Source organism: Triturus cristatus, chromosome 7 (genome assembly GCF_964204655.1).
Source record: "Triturus cristatus chromosome 7, aTriCri1.1, whole genome shotgun sequence".
Lineage (NCBI taxonomy): Eukaryota > Metazoa > Chordata > Amphibia > Caudata > Salamandridae > Triturus > Triturus cristatus.
This window is the reverse complement of record NC_140590.1, coordinates 1,193,828,775-1,193,847,755: the sequence shown is the minus strand read 5'-3', so window position 1 is coordinate 1,193,847,755 and position 18,981 is coordinate 1,193,828,775. Positions and strand designations below refer to the sequence as shown.

General features: G+C 47.8%; 1 protein-coding gene across 7 annotated transcripts in view; it reads left to right on the top strand.

Moving 5' to 3' along the window:
* The window catches only part of LOC146811566 (telomerase protein component 1-like), a 1,575,504-nt gene that overhangs the window by 193,652 nt on the left and 1,362,871 nt on the right, over nucleotides 1-18,981 (top strand). For all 7 annotated transcript variants that reach the window (XR_014966741.1, XM_085618541.1, XM_085618539.1 and 4 more), the window contains one exon: nucleotides 3,479-3,636. Coding sequence is in view for 6 of the 7 variants with exons in the window: in XM_085618541.1 (XP_085474667.1) it covers nucleotides 3,479-3,636 (158 nt within the window). In the remaining variant the exon portion in view is untranslated. The remainder of the gene's footprint in view (nucleotides 1-3,478; nucleotides 3,637-18,981) is intronic.

The window sequence follows — 18,981 nt, the reverse complement described above, 5'->3', positions numbered from 1 at the left end:
CCTAAAGTGGGGCACGGAAGTCCAAACGCTGGCACTGGCCGCCTGGTAGAACACTCCCAAGCCTCCCAACAAACCTCCCCCAACAAGAGAGAGTCAGATAACTGGACTGCGGGAGAGGTCCAAGGTGTCCATTTGTGCAGCAGGTGGAACCGCAGAGCCCAGCCGCAGAGGGGATCCGGCCCGGCTTCCAGCAGCTGCGGGACCGGCAGGGGCATCCGAAGAGGCGGGCGATGCACCAGAGGCCCGACGCGGCCGTCCCATGGAGCGCGTGGCCACCACCTCTCCCTCTGCGTGCCCCCGGGGCACCGTGCGCCGCCGTCGACGGGTTCTTGACGGTCTGGACACTGCCTGTCCCCTGCGGCTCCTCGACGGTGAGCCCTGTCCGGATCGATGCAGAGGATGCTCCTCCGTCAGCCAAGTCCAAGCTGCTCGAGGCGTATCAAAAAATATGGCTTTGTGCTGAAAGATGACCCGGAGACGGGCCGGGAACTGAAGTTGGTATTGGAGGTCCAGAGCCCGCATCTTCTGCTTCACCTCCGTGTAGGACCGCCGCAGCTCCTGGACCTCCCGAGGGTAATCCGGGAAAATCATGATATTATGATTCTGGTATGTGAGAGTTTCAGCACGCCGGGCCTCCCGGAGAATCGCGTCCCTGTCTCTGAAGTTAAGGATCTTTACAATGAAGGGGCGCGGGGTTGCCACTTGAGGCCTAGGAGCCAAGGAGCGGTGGGCCCTCTCCACCACAAACCAGGCCGACAGGCTGCCCGCGGGCATCCAGGATTGAAACCAGCGCTCCAAAAAGTCATCCGCCCAGCCCGACTCGGCCCCCTCCGGAAATCCCACCAGGCGGAGGTTGACGCGCCCGGTTTTCTGCATCCTCAGCCCGGCGATGCAGCTCCTTAGAGTGGGTGGTGAGTTCCCGTACTTGGTCCTGCAGCTGGCGGATATCATCCTCAGCAGTCGAGATTCTCGATTCGGCCTCAGAGATGCGGGTGGTGGCATTGCGCAAGTCTTGCCGGAGGAGGGCAACATCCACCTTGACTTCCCCGACCATACCCTCCAGGGAAGAGCGAGACGCGTTGATGGCCTGCAAGATGGCGGACAGATCTGTAGCAGGGGCCGATGCCGCCCCCCCGGCCGGGCCAGTCCCCCTCTCAGAGGTCGTAAATTGTTCAATCCTGGTTTGGGTGGCCGCAGGCGTCGGTCTAGAGGCCCTGTCCTTGCCCATGGTGACCCCACTGCCGCCTGTGGGGGACAGCCGTACCCACCGATGGGCCCCGCAATAGATCTCAGTGCTCCCACCTGGACCGGGGATCTGGGCGGCAGGAGGAAGGACGTGTAGTCGGGGCCTCCACTCTCCCGGGCAGCCCGTCGGCCCAAGCCCCGCAAATCACCTCCCGGGGCGCTGCCCGATATGGCAGCCGATCCGCCCCCAGGGACCGCCGCCGATTCGCGGCCCGTCAAAGCCCAGGGTGGTACGCCAACACCCGCCCCTGCTCACGGTCCGTGCCGCTGTCCGTAGTGGGGCCTCAGTGCCCACTCACACCACACAGGGGTCCAAGCGCTGCAGGGCGGCCCCCGGGAGCGCGGGTGGAGGGGGGAACTGGAATCAGCCCCCCTGACCGCCGGCCTGCGGCCCGATAAGCGCAGAGAACCTCACGCCACGCAGCGCCCCTCCATGGGCCAGGACCCGCACCCCCAGGGGGGGCGGCGGGCAAAGTAGCGCCGGTCCTCCAGATCACCCTCACAGCTCCAATGGCCCGCCATCTACCCCCGCCGCACAGCACTCGCCGGCAACCCTCTGGCGTCAAGCCGCCCCCCGGGACCAGCTCCACGTCCTCACCGTCCTCGGACACCCCAGGCAGGGTTAGCTCTCGCCTCGTGGGGGGAGGGGGAAGAGCCCCCCTGCGATCCCGGCAGCCGAGCGCCTCCTCCTCGCTTCCGAAGGCCCAGGGCCCAGACACCTCGTGGGTGCCGCGGGCTCTAGTGGCTGCCTTCCCCGGTCTCCGCTCCAGGCTTGCCGCGTCCGCGCCCGCTACAATGGCGACCAGCGGTGCCCGGGGAGGGCCGGATCTCACCAAAGTGGGGCCGAAGGATGCGGGTCTGCTCCGTGCCCCAATGCGCCCGCCAAAGCTCGGCCAGGGCAGCTCAGGACGGAGCCAGCAGAAAGAAACGGGGCCGGGCGCCCGGAGCCGCACCGCTAAGCGGCCATGATGGTCAGGCGCCCCCTAGCGCTCCTTCGGCCTTTTAATTTTAACACCTGTTTTTAGCACCTCTTCTTTGACTAAAGATAGTTATATTTGACCATTTACTGGGAGAATCATCTTTGTCTTTTCCCATGACATTTAGGCAGCCTACTGATACTGGGTGCTGCTTTTGCATGCTGCCCTGCTTGAGATAATTTAATTCCATGTCAGTAAGGATCAACTAAATCTAGAGGTGCTTATTTACTGTTTCGAATCTGCATTCCTGCAAAACAGTATGTCCTTTGTTAAAGTCTGTAGCAGGTATGCATGTTATCCCCCTTGGCATTCTCTCTGTGGGATGAAATATACTTTGCTATTGTTTTTAATGATGGTTAATTAGACTTTGCGATGCTAGCAGGCCACACACATGCTAATTTCCACTTGCTTTCTAGTGTCTTCAACACAATGATCAGTATTTAAGTCTTCACAGAATTCCTTATGAGGTCACCACTCACAGGTGGTGTTCATTGCATTGAAGTTTGTGATGGGTATTCTTTCTGTAGAGATTACCAAGCTGCTTGCTCTGCAGTGGAAAAGATTGGTAAAAGAGAAGGCCCCATCTCTAAAACTATACTCTGAACTGAGGTGTAGGAGGCGTGTATTTCAGAGAGGGTGTGTGTTCCCTCTTTTGCTTGCGTAAGTGGTCTTAGCAAATGAAAGAATGCCTTTGCCAAATGTAAAGTCTGCGTAGGAGCCCCATGCACTTATTGTTGAGGATTGCGTGAAGGCCACAATGAGGGTTGGTGCTGTCTGAGGGTGCACCACACAATGTGGGGGTGTTAAGGGTGCTCTTGAATGTTGGGGAGGGATGCAGGTCAACTGAAATATAAATGGTGCATTTGGCAAACAGCTGTTGTGCCTCATTCTCTTCTGTACATGCACATGTTCAAACTACTTCAGTTTCTGCATATGCAGAAGACTGTAAATTATTGTGGTAGTGGGCTGCATGGCCCATTTGTTTGCTAATGCACCCATTTATGCTATGTTAAGATGTCCTCCCCTTTAATATGCAGCTTGATTCTCTGTCTCTATTTTACTGTCTTGATAAGTGCATCTCTCTTTCTTGCTCTGTTTCTCAATCACTTTCCTTGTTTCTTTCTCTCTGTCCCTACCCCTCACTTTCTCACTCACACTCACTCACTCTCTCACACTCCCTCTCCTTCAACATTCTTTTTATTTCAAGAAATTACTTCATTACTGGTCGATACTTTTTTTCCCCTCACTTTCATAAGGTATCCATCAGATCTGCAGTCATTCGCCCGGAGCCGACTCCCTGGACCATGGGACTCCCAGCTTTCAGGAAAGAGAATGAAATTGAAACAGCCAGATACCTGGGAGAGGCTGCTCAGCCTCCAGGGGAATATCCCGTCCGTTTGGGAATCATTAATAGGTATTAAATCAATATGTAAATTGTTTTGAAGAATCAGATTATATTTGGTATTGTGGTATGCTGCTTCAGTTGATATGGAGTAAGTAACACGTTTATTGTTGATTAATTAAAATCTAAATAGGACAGCAGAGGAGAGAGGATTACTGGCATTTATAGGTAAGTAGAGCAACTGATATATCAGAATAATTTGGTCGAAATATCAACTAAAACAATATTACATATACAGTATCAACTGCCACTAGCTCACCAAGGAAAGCTTATATAGGGAAGTTTAAATTTACAAATCTTAACTCCATGTCTTCTTACCATGATGATACAGTGGTAGTCAATAGCATCAATGCAATATTTTTGCAGATTAGTTTCTGATGAATACTTAAAACACAGATTCCTCACTTTAAAAATGTCCCCAGGTGCAAAACTGGATCTAGAAGATTTAAACAGCTTTGCTCCCTCGCGCTGGTAGGTGGTGCCGTGCAGCTCCATTTGGACTTTGTTCTGCCTGGAAGTGATGATTAAGCCAAATGTAAGTGCCATCTCTGCTCATCGATGTCCGTTCTTTTCTTTACGTGTATTTATGCATGACCGGAAGCTCGCTCCCACTTTTTTCTCGTCACTTGATGAGTTTTCTTCTAAAAACTATAATATTTGCAGTGGGCCTAAAACTACAGGGTTTAACCCCTTCGGTGCTCATGACGGAACGGTTCCGTCATGAGCGTCGGTTGAGCTGTGCTCATGACGGAACCGTTCCGTCATGACCACGCCCGCGCAAGCAACGGTCAGCACCGCGGGGGAATCCGCGCCGCATGGAAGGGGTTAAATCTTATAGAGACTGTTGCGAACAAATTTCTGTGACCGCCTCCATGAGTTGTGTTTCTGGTTTTTGGATTCAGGGCACAAATCCAAGTCCTGAGAGGTGTGTGCCTTTATGAATTTGAAGAGTATCTCTTTTCTTGTGGAGCGAAGCTGTATGTCGCCGAACAAGGAAAGGAGTCACAGAAGTCCCACTCAAAGTCGAGGGCACAGACCTGTTTCCATGACAGATCACCTTCACGATCCAAGTCTTTTGGTAAAGCGATGCAGAAGCACAAGTGGGTCAAACCAGATTCGTCCCAGTTCCACACCAGAGATGTTGCAAGGATGGCAGGTTGCCTTTCAGTCTCATTCCCACTCCCCCACAAAGGAGCCAGTTTCTCAACTGATCCCAATGCATTTGGAGTTCCCTGGGCCGTCCGTGACGTCTCAGCCGAGACTTTTAAAGAGGCCATGTGAATTTTTGGCACTTTTCCGGCTCCCTCTGGTTAACCTTTGGGCCCAGCGGTCTGCAGAGGCCTCCAATTGGGTTATACCGCTGGAGGGTCTGCCCACAGTGCATTCTGTGGCTCTTGAAATAGTTTCTGGTTCCTCTCAAAAACAAGAGGCAACTTGGTCTGGCAGCGAAATGCATGCAGGTCCTTTTGACTTCGATGCAGACCATGACGCTGCCAGCGCTGGGGTAAGACCCTGTCATAATCGTCCTATCAGACTCTGAGGCAAATTATTCTCGGCCCGACTGAGATTGTGTCCTGTCCAAAAATCATACCAACGCACTCCATCTGGCTTAATCTGACTTAGACAGAGCCATGCCTTTACCAAGGAGCCGCACCCGAGCGCTGCAACAACTTTTCTATTACGACTTTCATTTTAGTCAGTCAGCTTTTTGAGATGGCAATTGAGATGATGGGGATTATTTTCCGTCCGCACTATGATGATGACACTCTGTACCTGGAATTGCAGGAGGCCAGTGGGTTGCACAATTCCACAGATGTGGGATGTGTTCTCCTCCTGGGCGATCAACGGAATAGAGTGCCTCCTTTGTTGTGCTGCCATTGTTGTGGTCTTGAGATAGGCAGCAGAGTTATTAGCTGTGCAGCTGCCAGTTATGGAAGTTAAAACTAAATATGATAACAGATGTTTTGATATCTGGACAGGCTTGCTCTGAGCCTTTACTACCATTTAATAAAGACCCTGACGCCTTAGCATGCCCCTGGTATACGCATTGAACCTTTCCACCAGTGAATAGGCTAGTTGTTATGTGCCACAGGCCAGAGCCAGGTGACCCTGACTTTTTGACTTGGAACCCTATGCCAATATGTCTGGTGGTTCAGGCTTCAACCAGCATGGTGAACCCATGTGACTCCACCAGACAGAGTATCTGACTTAAACCATGGCGTGACTGGTCTTCCCACCCGCTACCTTGGTGGTCCTCCCACTCGATTAAGATGTTGGCTGGTCACTGGAGGGAACTGAGCTGCAGACACGCTGCCTCCGCCAGGTTCCTGTTTTGACGACATTAGAGGCTGAAGCTGGATGGCTACCTTCATGTACCGGTCCTCCAGTCCCACAGACGCTACTTGAGGTTCAAGGTGGGCCTGGAGCATTTTTAATACGCTGTGTTCTCTTTTGATTTTGGCCTCACCAGTGCCCCTTGATGGCTGGCAGGGGAACGGCGGAATTGCCAATGTTAATCGTGGACCACCTCCAAATAACGGCGAATCTCCTGACATCGCTGGGGTTCACTACGAACATGCTTAAGTCCTACCGGACTCCTTCGTTGGAGCCATCCTGGATACAGTGCAGTTCGGGACTTCCCGCCGTCACAAGTCCAGGACATTCGGGATATGATTCCTATGTTTCAGCCTTAGTTCTGGGTATCAGTGACAGTGGCTGTAAAGCTTCCTGGTCAACCACAGCTGGACCTGTGGAAGACCCCTCTCCCTTCCCCATCCAGTGCTGATGATGGTGGCAGATGCGTCATTATAATTGGCGATCTGAGGATGCTGGTTTCTGGCAGAGGAATGTCTTAACATTAACCTGTTGGAGTTGTAGGCCATTTGACTAGTGTTAAAAGCTTTCCTACTGTCCATCAAAGGGTGGTTGGTTTAGGTTCTTGCACACAACACCACCCCATTATGGTACTGCAAAAAGCAGGGTAGGATGGGGTCTGGTGCCAAGAAGCACTTCGTCCCTGGAGCATTATAGCTCTTCCCTAGTCGTGAACCACCAAGCTGAAGGTACCTCTCCTGCCCCAAGTTCGAAAGAGGAACTGGAACAACTGGCTTCAAGTTATCCTAGTACCTCCAGATTGGGCAAGAAGAGTGTGATACCCGGAAATTCTGGCATGAGCATCTGTCCTCTGACCAGTCTACCACTCTGGGAGGATCTCCGGTCACAGCAGCATGGCAGTGGCCTGCACCCAAACCTATGCAGTCGGCACCTCCTTGATTGGAAATTGAGCTGCAGCAGTTTACTGCCTTCAGTCTTTCTCCGGAAGTTGTGCATGCCATCCTTGCTGGCAGGAGTCCCTCTACAAAGTCTGACTAGCCAGGCGCCATGACTAGTTTGTAACTTGGCCTGTCACCCGCAATACGGACCCATGACTGGCCAAGCTGTCGAATTTCTTGTTTGTTTGCTCTCTGGCTTAGCAAGGACTTGTAGTGGACACTACCAAAAGGTTATTTGTCGGCCCTTTTGGCTTTTTTGTCTTCGATGGATTAACCACCCTTGCTCAAATCACCTTTTCTGCTAATTGTTATGAATCGTTTTGTACAAATGTCCCTCCCAGCCCCCTAAAAAACCCTTTGTCATGCCACAGTTGGATCTCAATTTGGTCCTCGTTTTCCTCATGTGCATTCCCTCTGAAGTGAGGCACAGCTGTCCTCTAAGTCTCTTGACTCTGTATACTATATTCCTGGTCACAATAACTTTAGCTCGTCATGTGAGTGAACTCCAAGCTCTTTCGATGCAACATTCTTACACCACGTTTTTCCCAAATAAAGTGGTATTGAGGGCCAGGGCAGCCTTTTTGCGGAAGGTTGCGAGTCCTTTTAATGATGCCCAATCCATCACTCTCCCAACTTTGTTGCTGCCCCTCAATACCCTGAAAGAGGAGGAGAGGTTCCATTTTTTAAACCACAAAAGAGACTTGAAATTGGGTGGGCAATCAGCTTTTTCGGAGTTCTCTGGGGCAAAGTAAGTCAAAGCTGTGCAAAAAAGGACTTTGTCAAGGTAGATAGTCCTCTCCATTAAGATCTGCTACACTTTGGCCAAGAAGCAGCATTCGGAAGGACTGTGGGCCCATTGTATCATGGCCACCGCTGCTATCTGTGCTTTGGCACATGGAATGCCTTTTCTTGATATCTGTCGGGCTGCAGCGTGGCTTCACTGCACACATTCACAAAGTATTATTACCATGGCAGCCAGGTTTGTCTGGAAGGACAGCTCACATGTTCGGCCCTGCAGGACATTTTCATTTGAGGCATTCCACAGACTGACCTTGTGGGATACTGCTTTTGTATGTATTCTAAAGGCGAGGAATCTGCAGTTAGAAGTATCCACCAGTAGAACAAGATATTTAGTTTTGGTAGTGTTCTTCTATTGGATACTCTATCTAACCACAGATTCCTCACTGCCCTCCTTCCTCACCATTCCGTGGAATGGTCTCTTTTTCTAAAAAGGTCCCAAATTAAAGATCCTCACATTGGTATGCCTGATTATAGTAGGGCTCCACATCCGAGGGTGTGGACAGAGGCAAGAGGCAAGAAAGAAATTGGCATGCAAGTGTGACGCTTATATGTGGCTCCATCATCATTTACGGGATGGAACGTGGATCCTCACTGGCCACCTACCAGTGTATGGGAGCAATGCTCTTTGGATCTTCCATATCCACTCTGGAGCCTGGGGAAAATCTAAATTTGAGAAATGTACTTGTTAATTTTGACCAAGATCCAAGATATTGTGATCTACTGCCCCCTTCCTTTTTCTCTCCCCTCCTCTAAACCCTGAGAAGACCCCTGCCTTCTGTAGGAGTTTAAAACTACTGACATGAAGAGGGAGAACATTGCTGATATTTGTTGTCAAAGAACTGCTGACATCAAAGGCAGAGAACATTAAGGAGAGACACAGGACTGCCAATTCCTAATAGGAGTTAGGGGAATACTGGTGTGTACTGGAGAAGGACTGACAATTATGCCTAATGTGATAAAAGATGCTGACAATTGAGAGAAGGCTGCTCCCTTCCAATTAGGAGAGGCCTGCAACAGTAAAAGTGGAGAGGAAACCTAATATTTGGGATGTACTCTATATCAAATGAGGACATGTTGACATTAATGGCATGTATAGGGAACAAGGGGGGTGAGAAATACTGATGGCTTAATGGATTAAATAGAGCATCGTCTGCTGACAACTGGAGGGAATAGGGACTGTTGACAATGGATGAGCACTACCTGCTAGGAACTTCTCAAATGTGAGACAGATAATGTTGACGGCCCTGACATTGTAGGGGTGTGATGACAAAGGTGATTAAGACAGATGTTTTGTAGGGATAATAAAATTCATGATCCAAAATCACAAATATACATCCAATTGATGATTTCTCATTCAAATTTATTCCAGGCTCTTTACTTTAAACTATACCAAAAAGGGCATTCCTGAGAACTACATTGTTCCACAGATTTTTTTAAACAAAAGCAGTAGTAAGAAAACAAAGTTCCAGAACACATACATCCACATGATTTCAAACTGTTTTCAGTCATAGTTACAAATTTTAAAGCAATAGCAGCTACTGCCAATGACACTTGGTAGGGAGGGTGGGAGAATAATAAAAACAACATAAAAGAACTTACCTGCTGATGCCAGATGCCGCCTCGTTGCTCCTTTGCTCAGGCTGCCTCAATGCTTCTCTGCTCCTGTCCCCACCCAATCACAACGCTGCTCTCACATGAGAGCAGCGTTGTGATTGGCCAAAGCGGGCTGAACTGCCACTCAGTAAGGGCCTGGGACCCTGTGCTGGTTCTCCAACCGGCTGTTCAACACAGCCGGGTGGAGAAATGTTAAGCGCCCATGACGGTTTGGCCAGCCTAAGACGTCTGGCCAAACCGCCATGCGCACTTAAAGTGCACCTACCACTCCTCCTCCCTAGCTGACGACTGTGCACAGACAGAATATTGAGTTTAAAATGTCGACGTACACAAATATAGAGTTTAAATATAGACAGGAAGAATATCATGGTCAAGAATATAGACTTAGGGTAAGAAATATCATTTTTGGAAATATCGAAGTTGTTAATATCGTTTGCAAAAATATAGTTGTTTAAAATATCGATGTTTTAATTAATGTTATGTATTTTAGTATGTATTTTAAAAGTATTAGATCTATTTTTTTGGATAAGAATTTGTTTTGTTTTTAATGTTACATTTTTAGTAGTTATTAATTTCATCATAATTTTGCGTTTTTATGTTCTGTAGCGGGTTGTGGATTTATAGGGGAATAGGGTGGGAAGTAATTTAATTATAATAAATTAATAATTTTTTATGTATACTGGTATTTCATGTAGATTTTATAGTGGTAATTATTTTATTAATTATTTATTAATTGGTTGTTCATTATTACTAACTAATTTGTAATTAATGGTAATTGTGTGTCATTTTTTTTAGGAGTGCATGGTGGGGTTGATTGGAGAATAGGAACGGAAGTAATTTATTTATAATTACAATTAAATTATGGCAATTGTGTAATTCATTTTTGATGTAAGTTGTGGGGTTTATAGTGGTAAAGGGTGGGAAGTAAATTCTTTTAAATTAATAAGTTAATTTATTAATGTAAAATTAGTTATGGAATTTGTGTAATGATTTCTAGGTGTGGGCTGTGGTGTTTATTGGGGTAGAGGGTGTAAAGTAATTTAATTAATTAGTTGATTAATAATATTGATTTATCAATTGATATTTATGGTAAGTGTTTATTGTTGTTTTGTTTTTATAGGGGTAACGTTTGAGAAGTAAATTAATTTTCATTTGTTTACTTTTTTTAAATATTAATTGTTTAATTGATAATTAATTATGGAGGAACATTTCTTTTAAATTTAAATGTGGGTTGTGAATTGTGTGGGGTTATAGGGGAGGAAATAAAAATTATTACATTTATGTAATGTTTTTGTTTATGAAACATTTCTATTAAAAATAGTTTTTATGTTTTTAAATTATTTTTGATTTTTTAAATAATCTTTCTAGTTATTTGTTAGATCTTTTTAACATTCTAATCTGTTTCTATCTTTTGTAATATTTAAAACTTTTATATATTTGTTAAAAATCTTTTGTGTTAATTTGTTTTTAATTTTTTTTTTTTTTTTTTGAAAACCTTTATTCTTCAAAAAACATGGACACAGCTATTCAGCCGACATCCCGGAGGTTCGGCAGCTTTGAGAGAGCAGAACAAAGAAACGTCCACAGTGCAGAGAAGGAGAAGCAGAAAAGGTTCTGTTTTAAATAAATACAAACTCACACAAAACCCCAGCAAGGCGAAGGACACTGAATACCACTGGTGATTGCCCCTCAGGGGAGAGCAGACCCCCCTCGTCTAACAGTCACAATACTGTGTTAAGAGGAAAAAGGGGGAAAAGCAGAGGCCCAAAAAGTCAACTAACAATAAGATACATATACAAAAGCTGGAAAGAATGTTAAGGAGAGATCTGTTCATCGGGGGGATCCAAATCAGGGGCAAGACATATGCCCCCCCTATACTGGTTCCACCGCCCCCAAATGGCGTGCCACTTCCGGGGGCGCCCTCTAGCACAATATACTGTCTTTTCCCTTAGCATACTCCAGTCCATGTTTTCTTTCCACGCAGTCAATGTGGGGGGACCCGCAGAGCCCCACAGGCGCGCAATGTCTCGTTTAGCCACCATATTACCCAGAGTCACCCACAGGGTCTGTGCCTCATCGTGATCGGTAGGCCCCCAAACATTCAGGAGACAGCACCGCGCCTCCGGCTGCATAACAATGCCCGTCACCTCCCCCATCACCGTATGGACTCTCCTCCAGAATTCCATGATGACACCACATTCCCAAATAATATGCATAAAGGTACCCACCATACCGCAGCCCCTCCTGCATAAACCCTCCTCAGAAAATCCCATATGAACCAGCCTTGGCCCCGTAACATAGGTTCTGTGGAGTATTTTGAGCTGCACCAGCCTCAGACGTGATGGGATAGCGACCTCCTTAGGAGAGGAGACCGCAGACTGCCAATCCTCGTCATCCAGTTCGAGTCCGTCCCTAGTCCACTGGTCCCTCAGCCCCAACAGCAGGTCCGCCCGAACATTTATCAATTTCTTATATATGAGAGAAATCGTACTCTCTGGCATATGGCCGTCGAGGATCCGATCCTCCAATGGAGAGGACTCAGGCACCTTCTCACCCTCTACGAGGACTGACCGCAGGGCATGACGCACTTGAACATAGCGGAAAAACTCGGATTTCCCCAACTCATACTCCTGCTGCAGCTCTTCAAAGGACTTCACCCTCCCCTTAATCAGCAAATCTCCAACCCTGGAGATTCCAATCAAGTCCCATTTATCAAAACCTTTCGTATGCCAGAGCCTTCCCAATTTTTCAGATTCAAACAACGGGGTAGCTAGGGTGAGCCTATCCTTCCAGCCCAGCGAGTCAGTCGCCAACCTCCACACGCGCACTGCCACCCCAGTGGGCCCCGTGAGGGACGAGTCCAGCGCCCGAGAGTACAACGCTCTATGATAATTACCGCCGCGCAGCAACCATCGGTCAATGGCATAGCCGGGGCTTAGAGCCGGACCATAGAAACCATGATTAATCGCGCTCAACTGGGTGGCCCAGTAATAGCGTCGAATGTCCGGAAGCGCAATACCCCCGTCGTACCACGGAAGCGTCAATTTTGCAATCGATATGCGCGGCCGTCCATCCCACAACAACGATCGTTGGAGGCTTTCAACCTCCCTGAAGTAACTGGCCGGTACCCAATCAAGGGTATCCTGCAAGGCGTAAAGGAACCGGGGGAGAGACATCATTTTAAACAAGGCGGCGCGCCCAACGAGGGAGAGCGGCAGCTTCCGCCAGCCCGCAACATCCCGCCGCAAACGCGCCAGTGGGGGGAGCAGGTTTCTCTCATACCGCAGAGTGGAGTCAGTGGAGATAAAAATCCCCAGGTACACAAAGCCCTGCTGGGCGATCCGGATCGAACAAGTTCGCGGGACCGGCGGAGCCTCGCCGTTCAGAACATACAAATACGATTTACTCCAATTGATGACGAGTCCCGAGTTCCTGCCACAGGACGTCAGAACGTCACAAACCACTATAAGCGAGTTCTTGGGCGAGGCGAGATATAACAGGATGTCATCGGCATAGAGCGATATACGGTCCTCGTGCTCGGGCGACCATCTAAGTCCACGTATATCCGGATGCCAGCGTATCCACGCCGCCAGTGGCTCGAGGGCAAGGGCGAACAACAAAGGCGACAGGGGGCAACCCTGCCGAGTTCCCCTCCCAAGCTGGAACTGAGTCGACGCCCGCCCGTTTACCACAACACTCGCAAGGGGGCCCTCATAAAGCAACCTCACCCAGCTCACAAAACCAGGGCCAAAGCCGAACTTGGCAAGCACAGCCCACAGATATGCCCATTCCACCGTATCAAAAGCCATCGTGGCATCAAGCGATGCCACAATAGCTGGTTCTCGGAGCATGCCCGCCCTGGCAATCACTCCATGGAGACGCCGAAGGTTTAACGCAGTGTTACGGTGCGGGATAAAGCCGGATTGATCCGGATGGATCAATTCTCCGAGCACCCTGACCAAGCGGCCTGCCAGAATTTTAGCCAGAATTTTCGGCTCAGCATTAAGGAGTGATATTGGCCGATAGGAGGCACACTTATCTCGGGGTTTACCCTCCTTGTGTATTACAACAATCGTCGCCAGTCTCTGATCCAACGGAAGGGACCCACCCCCCCGCGCCTCCACAAACATGGCGCGCAGGTGAGGGGCAACCCTATCCGGGAACAGCTTATACAAGTCAATCGGCAAACCATTAGGGCCTGAGGCCTTGCCCGAGTTCAGCGCGCGGATGGCACCCGCCACCTCATCGACCGTAATGTCACCATCGAGATCATCTCTATCCACATCAGAAAGGCAGGGCAGAGCGATGTCACGCAGGAGGTCAAGCGAATCCTCGGTCGGCCTATCCGAAACTGAGGCATAAACCATACGGAAATAATCCGAAAAACACTGTACTATCCCCTCAGGGTCAACAACCACCTCTCCCCCCTCTCTCGTCAGCTCCGGCACCACTCTATTAACCCGTTCTTTTTTGTCCAGCCAAGCTAGGAGTTTCCCGGCCTTATCACCAACATCATACAAGACTCCCTGCTGTTCCCTACTGAGGGTCTTGGCAGCATTCGTCACCAGGTCCTTATATTCGGCTTGCTTCAAGCTCAGTTCATGCAGTGAGGCCTCTGTAATCTCCCCCTCCAGGGCCCCCTCCAGAGCCGCGATCTCCTCCTCAACCTGCATAACCTCGCCATCTCTCCGCCGCTTGGCTGCCACTACCAAGGAGAGGGCCTCTCCTCTCAGCACGGTCTTAAATGCTTCCCACAACGACACGGCCGAGTCAACGGACCCCTGGTTGTCCTTAAAAAAGTGATCAACTGTCTTCAACAGCGCACTGCGCATCTTGGGGTCACGAAAGTACCAGGGGTTAATAGGAGCAACCCTGCCCCCTCCCTCGCGGCCGACGTCCAGCCGGACCCACACTGGCGAATGATCCGATATGCCCCGCGCCATATGCCTGGCCTCAGTTACCAATGAGGCGTGCACAGCCAGAGTGAGCAGGTAATCAATCCTAGAGAGGCTACCATGCGCCCCGGAGTGGAAGGTGTATTGGCTCTGTGTGGGGTGCCGAAGCCTCCAGCAGTCTACCAGGCCGAGTGTGTCTAGAAAGTCTGGGAGCCACTTCTGAGCCCCCCCGGTGTCCCTGGGTGGGTACCTATCCAGCAGCCCAGAGCCGACAGCATTGAAATCACCCCCCACCACTAGCATACCCTCCGGGAGGTCCAACAAGGCCCTACCCAGATCTGTAAACGTTGAGGCCTGCAGGGCAGGAGGGACATAGACCGAAACCAAAACCAAAGTTCTTCCTTCCCACCTCCCCGCCACCGCCACAAACCTCCCCCTATCATCAACAATGGTGAAGTTCACCTCGAACGGTAGTGAAGCTCTAACTAGAATGCCCACACCCCTGGAGCCGGAGGAGAATCCCGAGTGAGCTATGAATTTGTAACCTTTCCTATTAAGAGCATAGCAAGTGTTACCTATAAGGTGTGTCTCCTGCAGTAGAGCGACATCCGGCAAAGACCGTTTCAAAAACTGCAAGACTATCCCCCGCTTAATGCGATCCCCCAAACCATTAACATTCCAGCTAAGAACATTTAGACCCCTACCCCCCATCCCCACACACAAAGAGGCCCACCCCACACCCGAAGAGCCACCATGGAACAATCCTGACAATGATTACTACGCCTTGCAAAAACAAACCCCCCAACAACAAACCCAAAATCCCAACTATCCCCCCCCACCCTGCACCCCTGCTGCAGCTTACAAAGCCCCCCCAACTTGCAGTGTGCCTGTCGCCCTACCAAAACCCAAATCTACAAAAAGTACCCTGAGGGAGGAAAGAGCTCCCATCGTCCTCCCGCAACCCTCCGTATTTACTGCAATCAGTTCAAGTCATTATCTAGACCCAAATCAAGTCAGTTCGGTTCCAAAGGCATCAACCCTGCCCATCCCGGCCACTGTCCCCGTCTGCGGCAGCGTCCTCGCCAGTCCGCCGTCGGGGCAAAGCGTCCAACCATTCACCGGCCATAGCAGGCGACTCAAAGAAGAAAGTTCGGTCTTCGTACACCACACGTAATCTGGCAGGGAAAAGCATGGCATACTTCAGGTCCCTCTCCCGAAGCCGTCTCTTCACCCCCAGAAAACTCTGCCTTTGCTTTTGCACCAGTTGGGTGAAGTCAGGATAGAAACTCACCGACGCGTTCTGAAAAGGGACCGGGCCCGTCACCCGCGATGCTTGCAGGATGGCGTCCCGATCTCGGAAGTGAAAGAGCCGGGCGACAATTGGTCTCGGTGGAGCTCCTACCTTGGGCCTCCCACCCGGCACTCTGTGAGCTCGCTCAACTGCGAAGAACTTCCCAAGGCCCTTAGGCTTCAGATGGTTAAGCACCAAGTCCTCCACGAGCAGGTCTACAGAAATCTCGTCCGAGGACTCCGGGACCCCGATAACGCGCACGTTGTTGCGCCTGGCCCGGCTCTCAAAGTCCTCGAGCCTACGGGCGGAGAGGTCACTCTCGGCCCGCAGCTTATGAACCTCAGTCTGAAGTTCCGAGACATCATCAGCGTGGCCCGTGGTCTTGAGATCAAGGGCTTTAACCCGTTCATTAGTTTTGCCCAAATCCGCGCGGATCAGGTTAACGTCCACCAAGATGGTATCCACTTTGTGCGCCAGGGCATCAAACTGTCTCCCAATCGAAGCCTGCATCCCTTCGAGCGCGCCCATGACATCCTGCAACGAGAGCTCCGAGGCTGAGGGTGAGGCAGTCTTCTGTACATCCAGCGACTGGCTCGATCCACCAGGCGACCCCTTCTGCTGGGCATAGGGATCCATATTATTGGCTTGAGTATAGGCTCCCCGCCTGGTAGCCTTGGGTTTCAGCCGATCCACCTCTGCTTTACCCGACATGTCTGGCACCAAGCAGGCCGGTGCAAAAAGACGGCCCTCTCTCAGTAAGAGGCATCAGGAGAAGTCAGATCTGCAATAGCCAGCCAGAGTAGGGCGCAGAGCGTCCAGAGGATAATAAAGCAGCCGAAAGCACTCCCGGGCCAAGGCAGACAAAGAGCGAGAAAGTGAAAGTGAAAGGACGAAGTCCTCCGTCCGACAGTTCACACCTCGCCTGGCCGCTGTTGTTCAATTAGAGGTCGGGCATCCTGCCCACGCCAGCCCCTGGCATCCCTCGGAGATAGGCCTCAATCTTCCGCCGTGCACAACTCCGGTTCCCGGTGGGCGATCCGAACTCGGGCAGCATCAATCGCCTCCATAACGAGTCATCTGCAAGATGCCGTGCATATAAAACAGGATTGAAGACAGGATAGTCGACGGAGGGCGCGTGGGTCTCAGGAGCTCAAAGCTCACGCGGCCATCTTGGTCAAGCGCTAGGCTCCTCCCCCTGTTTTTAATTTTAAAATGATTCCACTATTCAACACTTTCCCTACTGTTGCACTGACTGGAGTGGGAGTAGTAATTTCCCCCCTCCGCTATCCAACACTTTCCCTACTGTTGCACTAACTAGAGTGGGAATAGTAATTTTTACCCCTCCGCTATCCAACACTTTCCCTACAGTTGCACTCCATGGAGTGCAAAATTTTATTTGAAAGACTATTAAATATTTTAATGTTTTAATTTATAATGTTTTTTTATTCGATTTTATTTTACAAGTGTATGTAAATATATTTGTAAATTTTTATATATTTATAAAATACATTAAAATAATAGTTTATTAATTGTTTTAAAGGAAGTAGATATATATATTACATTTTATATATGTGTTCAAATATTTTTTAAATTGCATTTATTTTATTGTGTTAAAATGTATATTAAGTCTACATTTGTTTAAAGTTTATTTTATTATTTAATATATTTAACTTTCATTTTTATTTAAATAAGATCAATATTTTTTAAATCGATATTTTTTACAATCGAGATTTTTGTTTACATATATTTGTATTTACAATTTTAAATATAGGATGTCGATCTTTCGTGTTAATTTGTTTGTTTTTAATTTTAAACTGATTCCACTATCCAATACTTTCCATACTTTTGCACTGACTGGAGTGGGAGTAGTAATTTTCCCCTCTGGTATCCAACACTTTCCCTACTGTTCCACTGACTGGAGTGGGAGCAGTCATTTTTCCCCTCCGCTATCCAACACTTTCCCTACTGTTGCACAAACTGGAGTGACCATAGTAAATTTTATCCCTCTGCTATCCAACATTTTCCCTTCTGTTGCACTCACTGGAGTGGGAATAGTAATTTTTACCCCCCCACTATCCAACACTTTCTCTACTGTTGCACTCAATGGAGTGCAACATTTTATTTTAAAGACTGTTAAATATTTAATTTTTTTAATTTCATGTTTTTTTATTAGATTTTATTTTATAAGTGTATGTAAATATGTATTTATTTGTATATATTCATAAATGATAAAATACATTCATTTTTTTTATCTGTTATAATGTATATTAAATCTAAAAAAAAATAAAGTTAATTTTATTCAATATATTTAACTTTCATTTTTATTTAAATAAAAAAATCAATATTTTGTAAATCTATATTTTTTACATTGATATTTTTGTTGATATTTTTGTATTTACAATTTTAAATCTAGGATGTCGATATCTTTACATCGATATTTGTGTATGGGGAAATTTTGAGATTCTATATTCAATCAGTGAACCTCTGACGACGCGGAGATAGAGAGGATAGTTTTAGTAGAATGTTATTTTTAATCCGCTGCCTTGCGGCAGTGGGGCAATGCTCCTCCGCCATAGCGGAGGAACCACCACTGTGTTAAAGTGTATGTTGCATTTGAATATTCTAATGTTTCTTGAGTATTAACCCTCTTTTGACATGCTCCTATTAGGTCAAAATGTCACTGAAAGAACATTTTAAATTTAAGTACTAATTCTCACTGTGAATATAATTTCAAAATCAGTTACCTTTAAATAATGTTGTTCTTACCTATTTGTAATATTGTTTAGTATCCTGATTCTTAAATATTTGAATATGTTCTTACTCTTAGTTGAAGCAACAAAGAATTTATAAATGTGATTCCAAATTACATGAAAAAACAGCCGAGAGAGAAGGGTGAAAAAAGATGAAGAGCATCTTTTATCTATAGTAATCTTACATACTGGGGATTTCTCAAAGTGTCCTAAACTGATGTCACTAAAATCGCAATGGTTGTCTCATGTATCTCAGTTTAACCAAATTTTGTGACCAGAAGCATTTCTTCAACCCATTTATTGGAAGCCTTAACCGGATACAATTATCATTTTAATGTATATTCCTTGTCTACCATGAACAAACTACTTTGGAGATAACAAAGAATGTTTGCGATGGTGGTGCATCCCACCAATTCACCCACAACAGTTTATTATCAAAATTAATTTGATGTCTACCACAAATTCTAAAACTCATTCTCATTTGTTGAACCAAATACGTGAAATTGGCCAGCTATGGGTAGTTCCTTTTTACTGAAATGCGATGGTTTCCCAACTCAATCTCGCTTTCTTTTCTTTTTAAAAAATCAACAAAAGATTTATGGAGGTAAATTATTAAACAAGTTGATCTGATAAAAGTACTTCAAAGCAACCCAGAAGAATGGAGTACGTTTCTAGTACCCCTCTACTTTTACTGCTATGCCACCGGTGAAATCCCAAAATCATGGAAGGGGAGC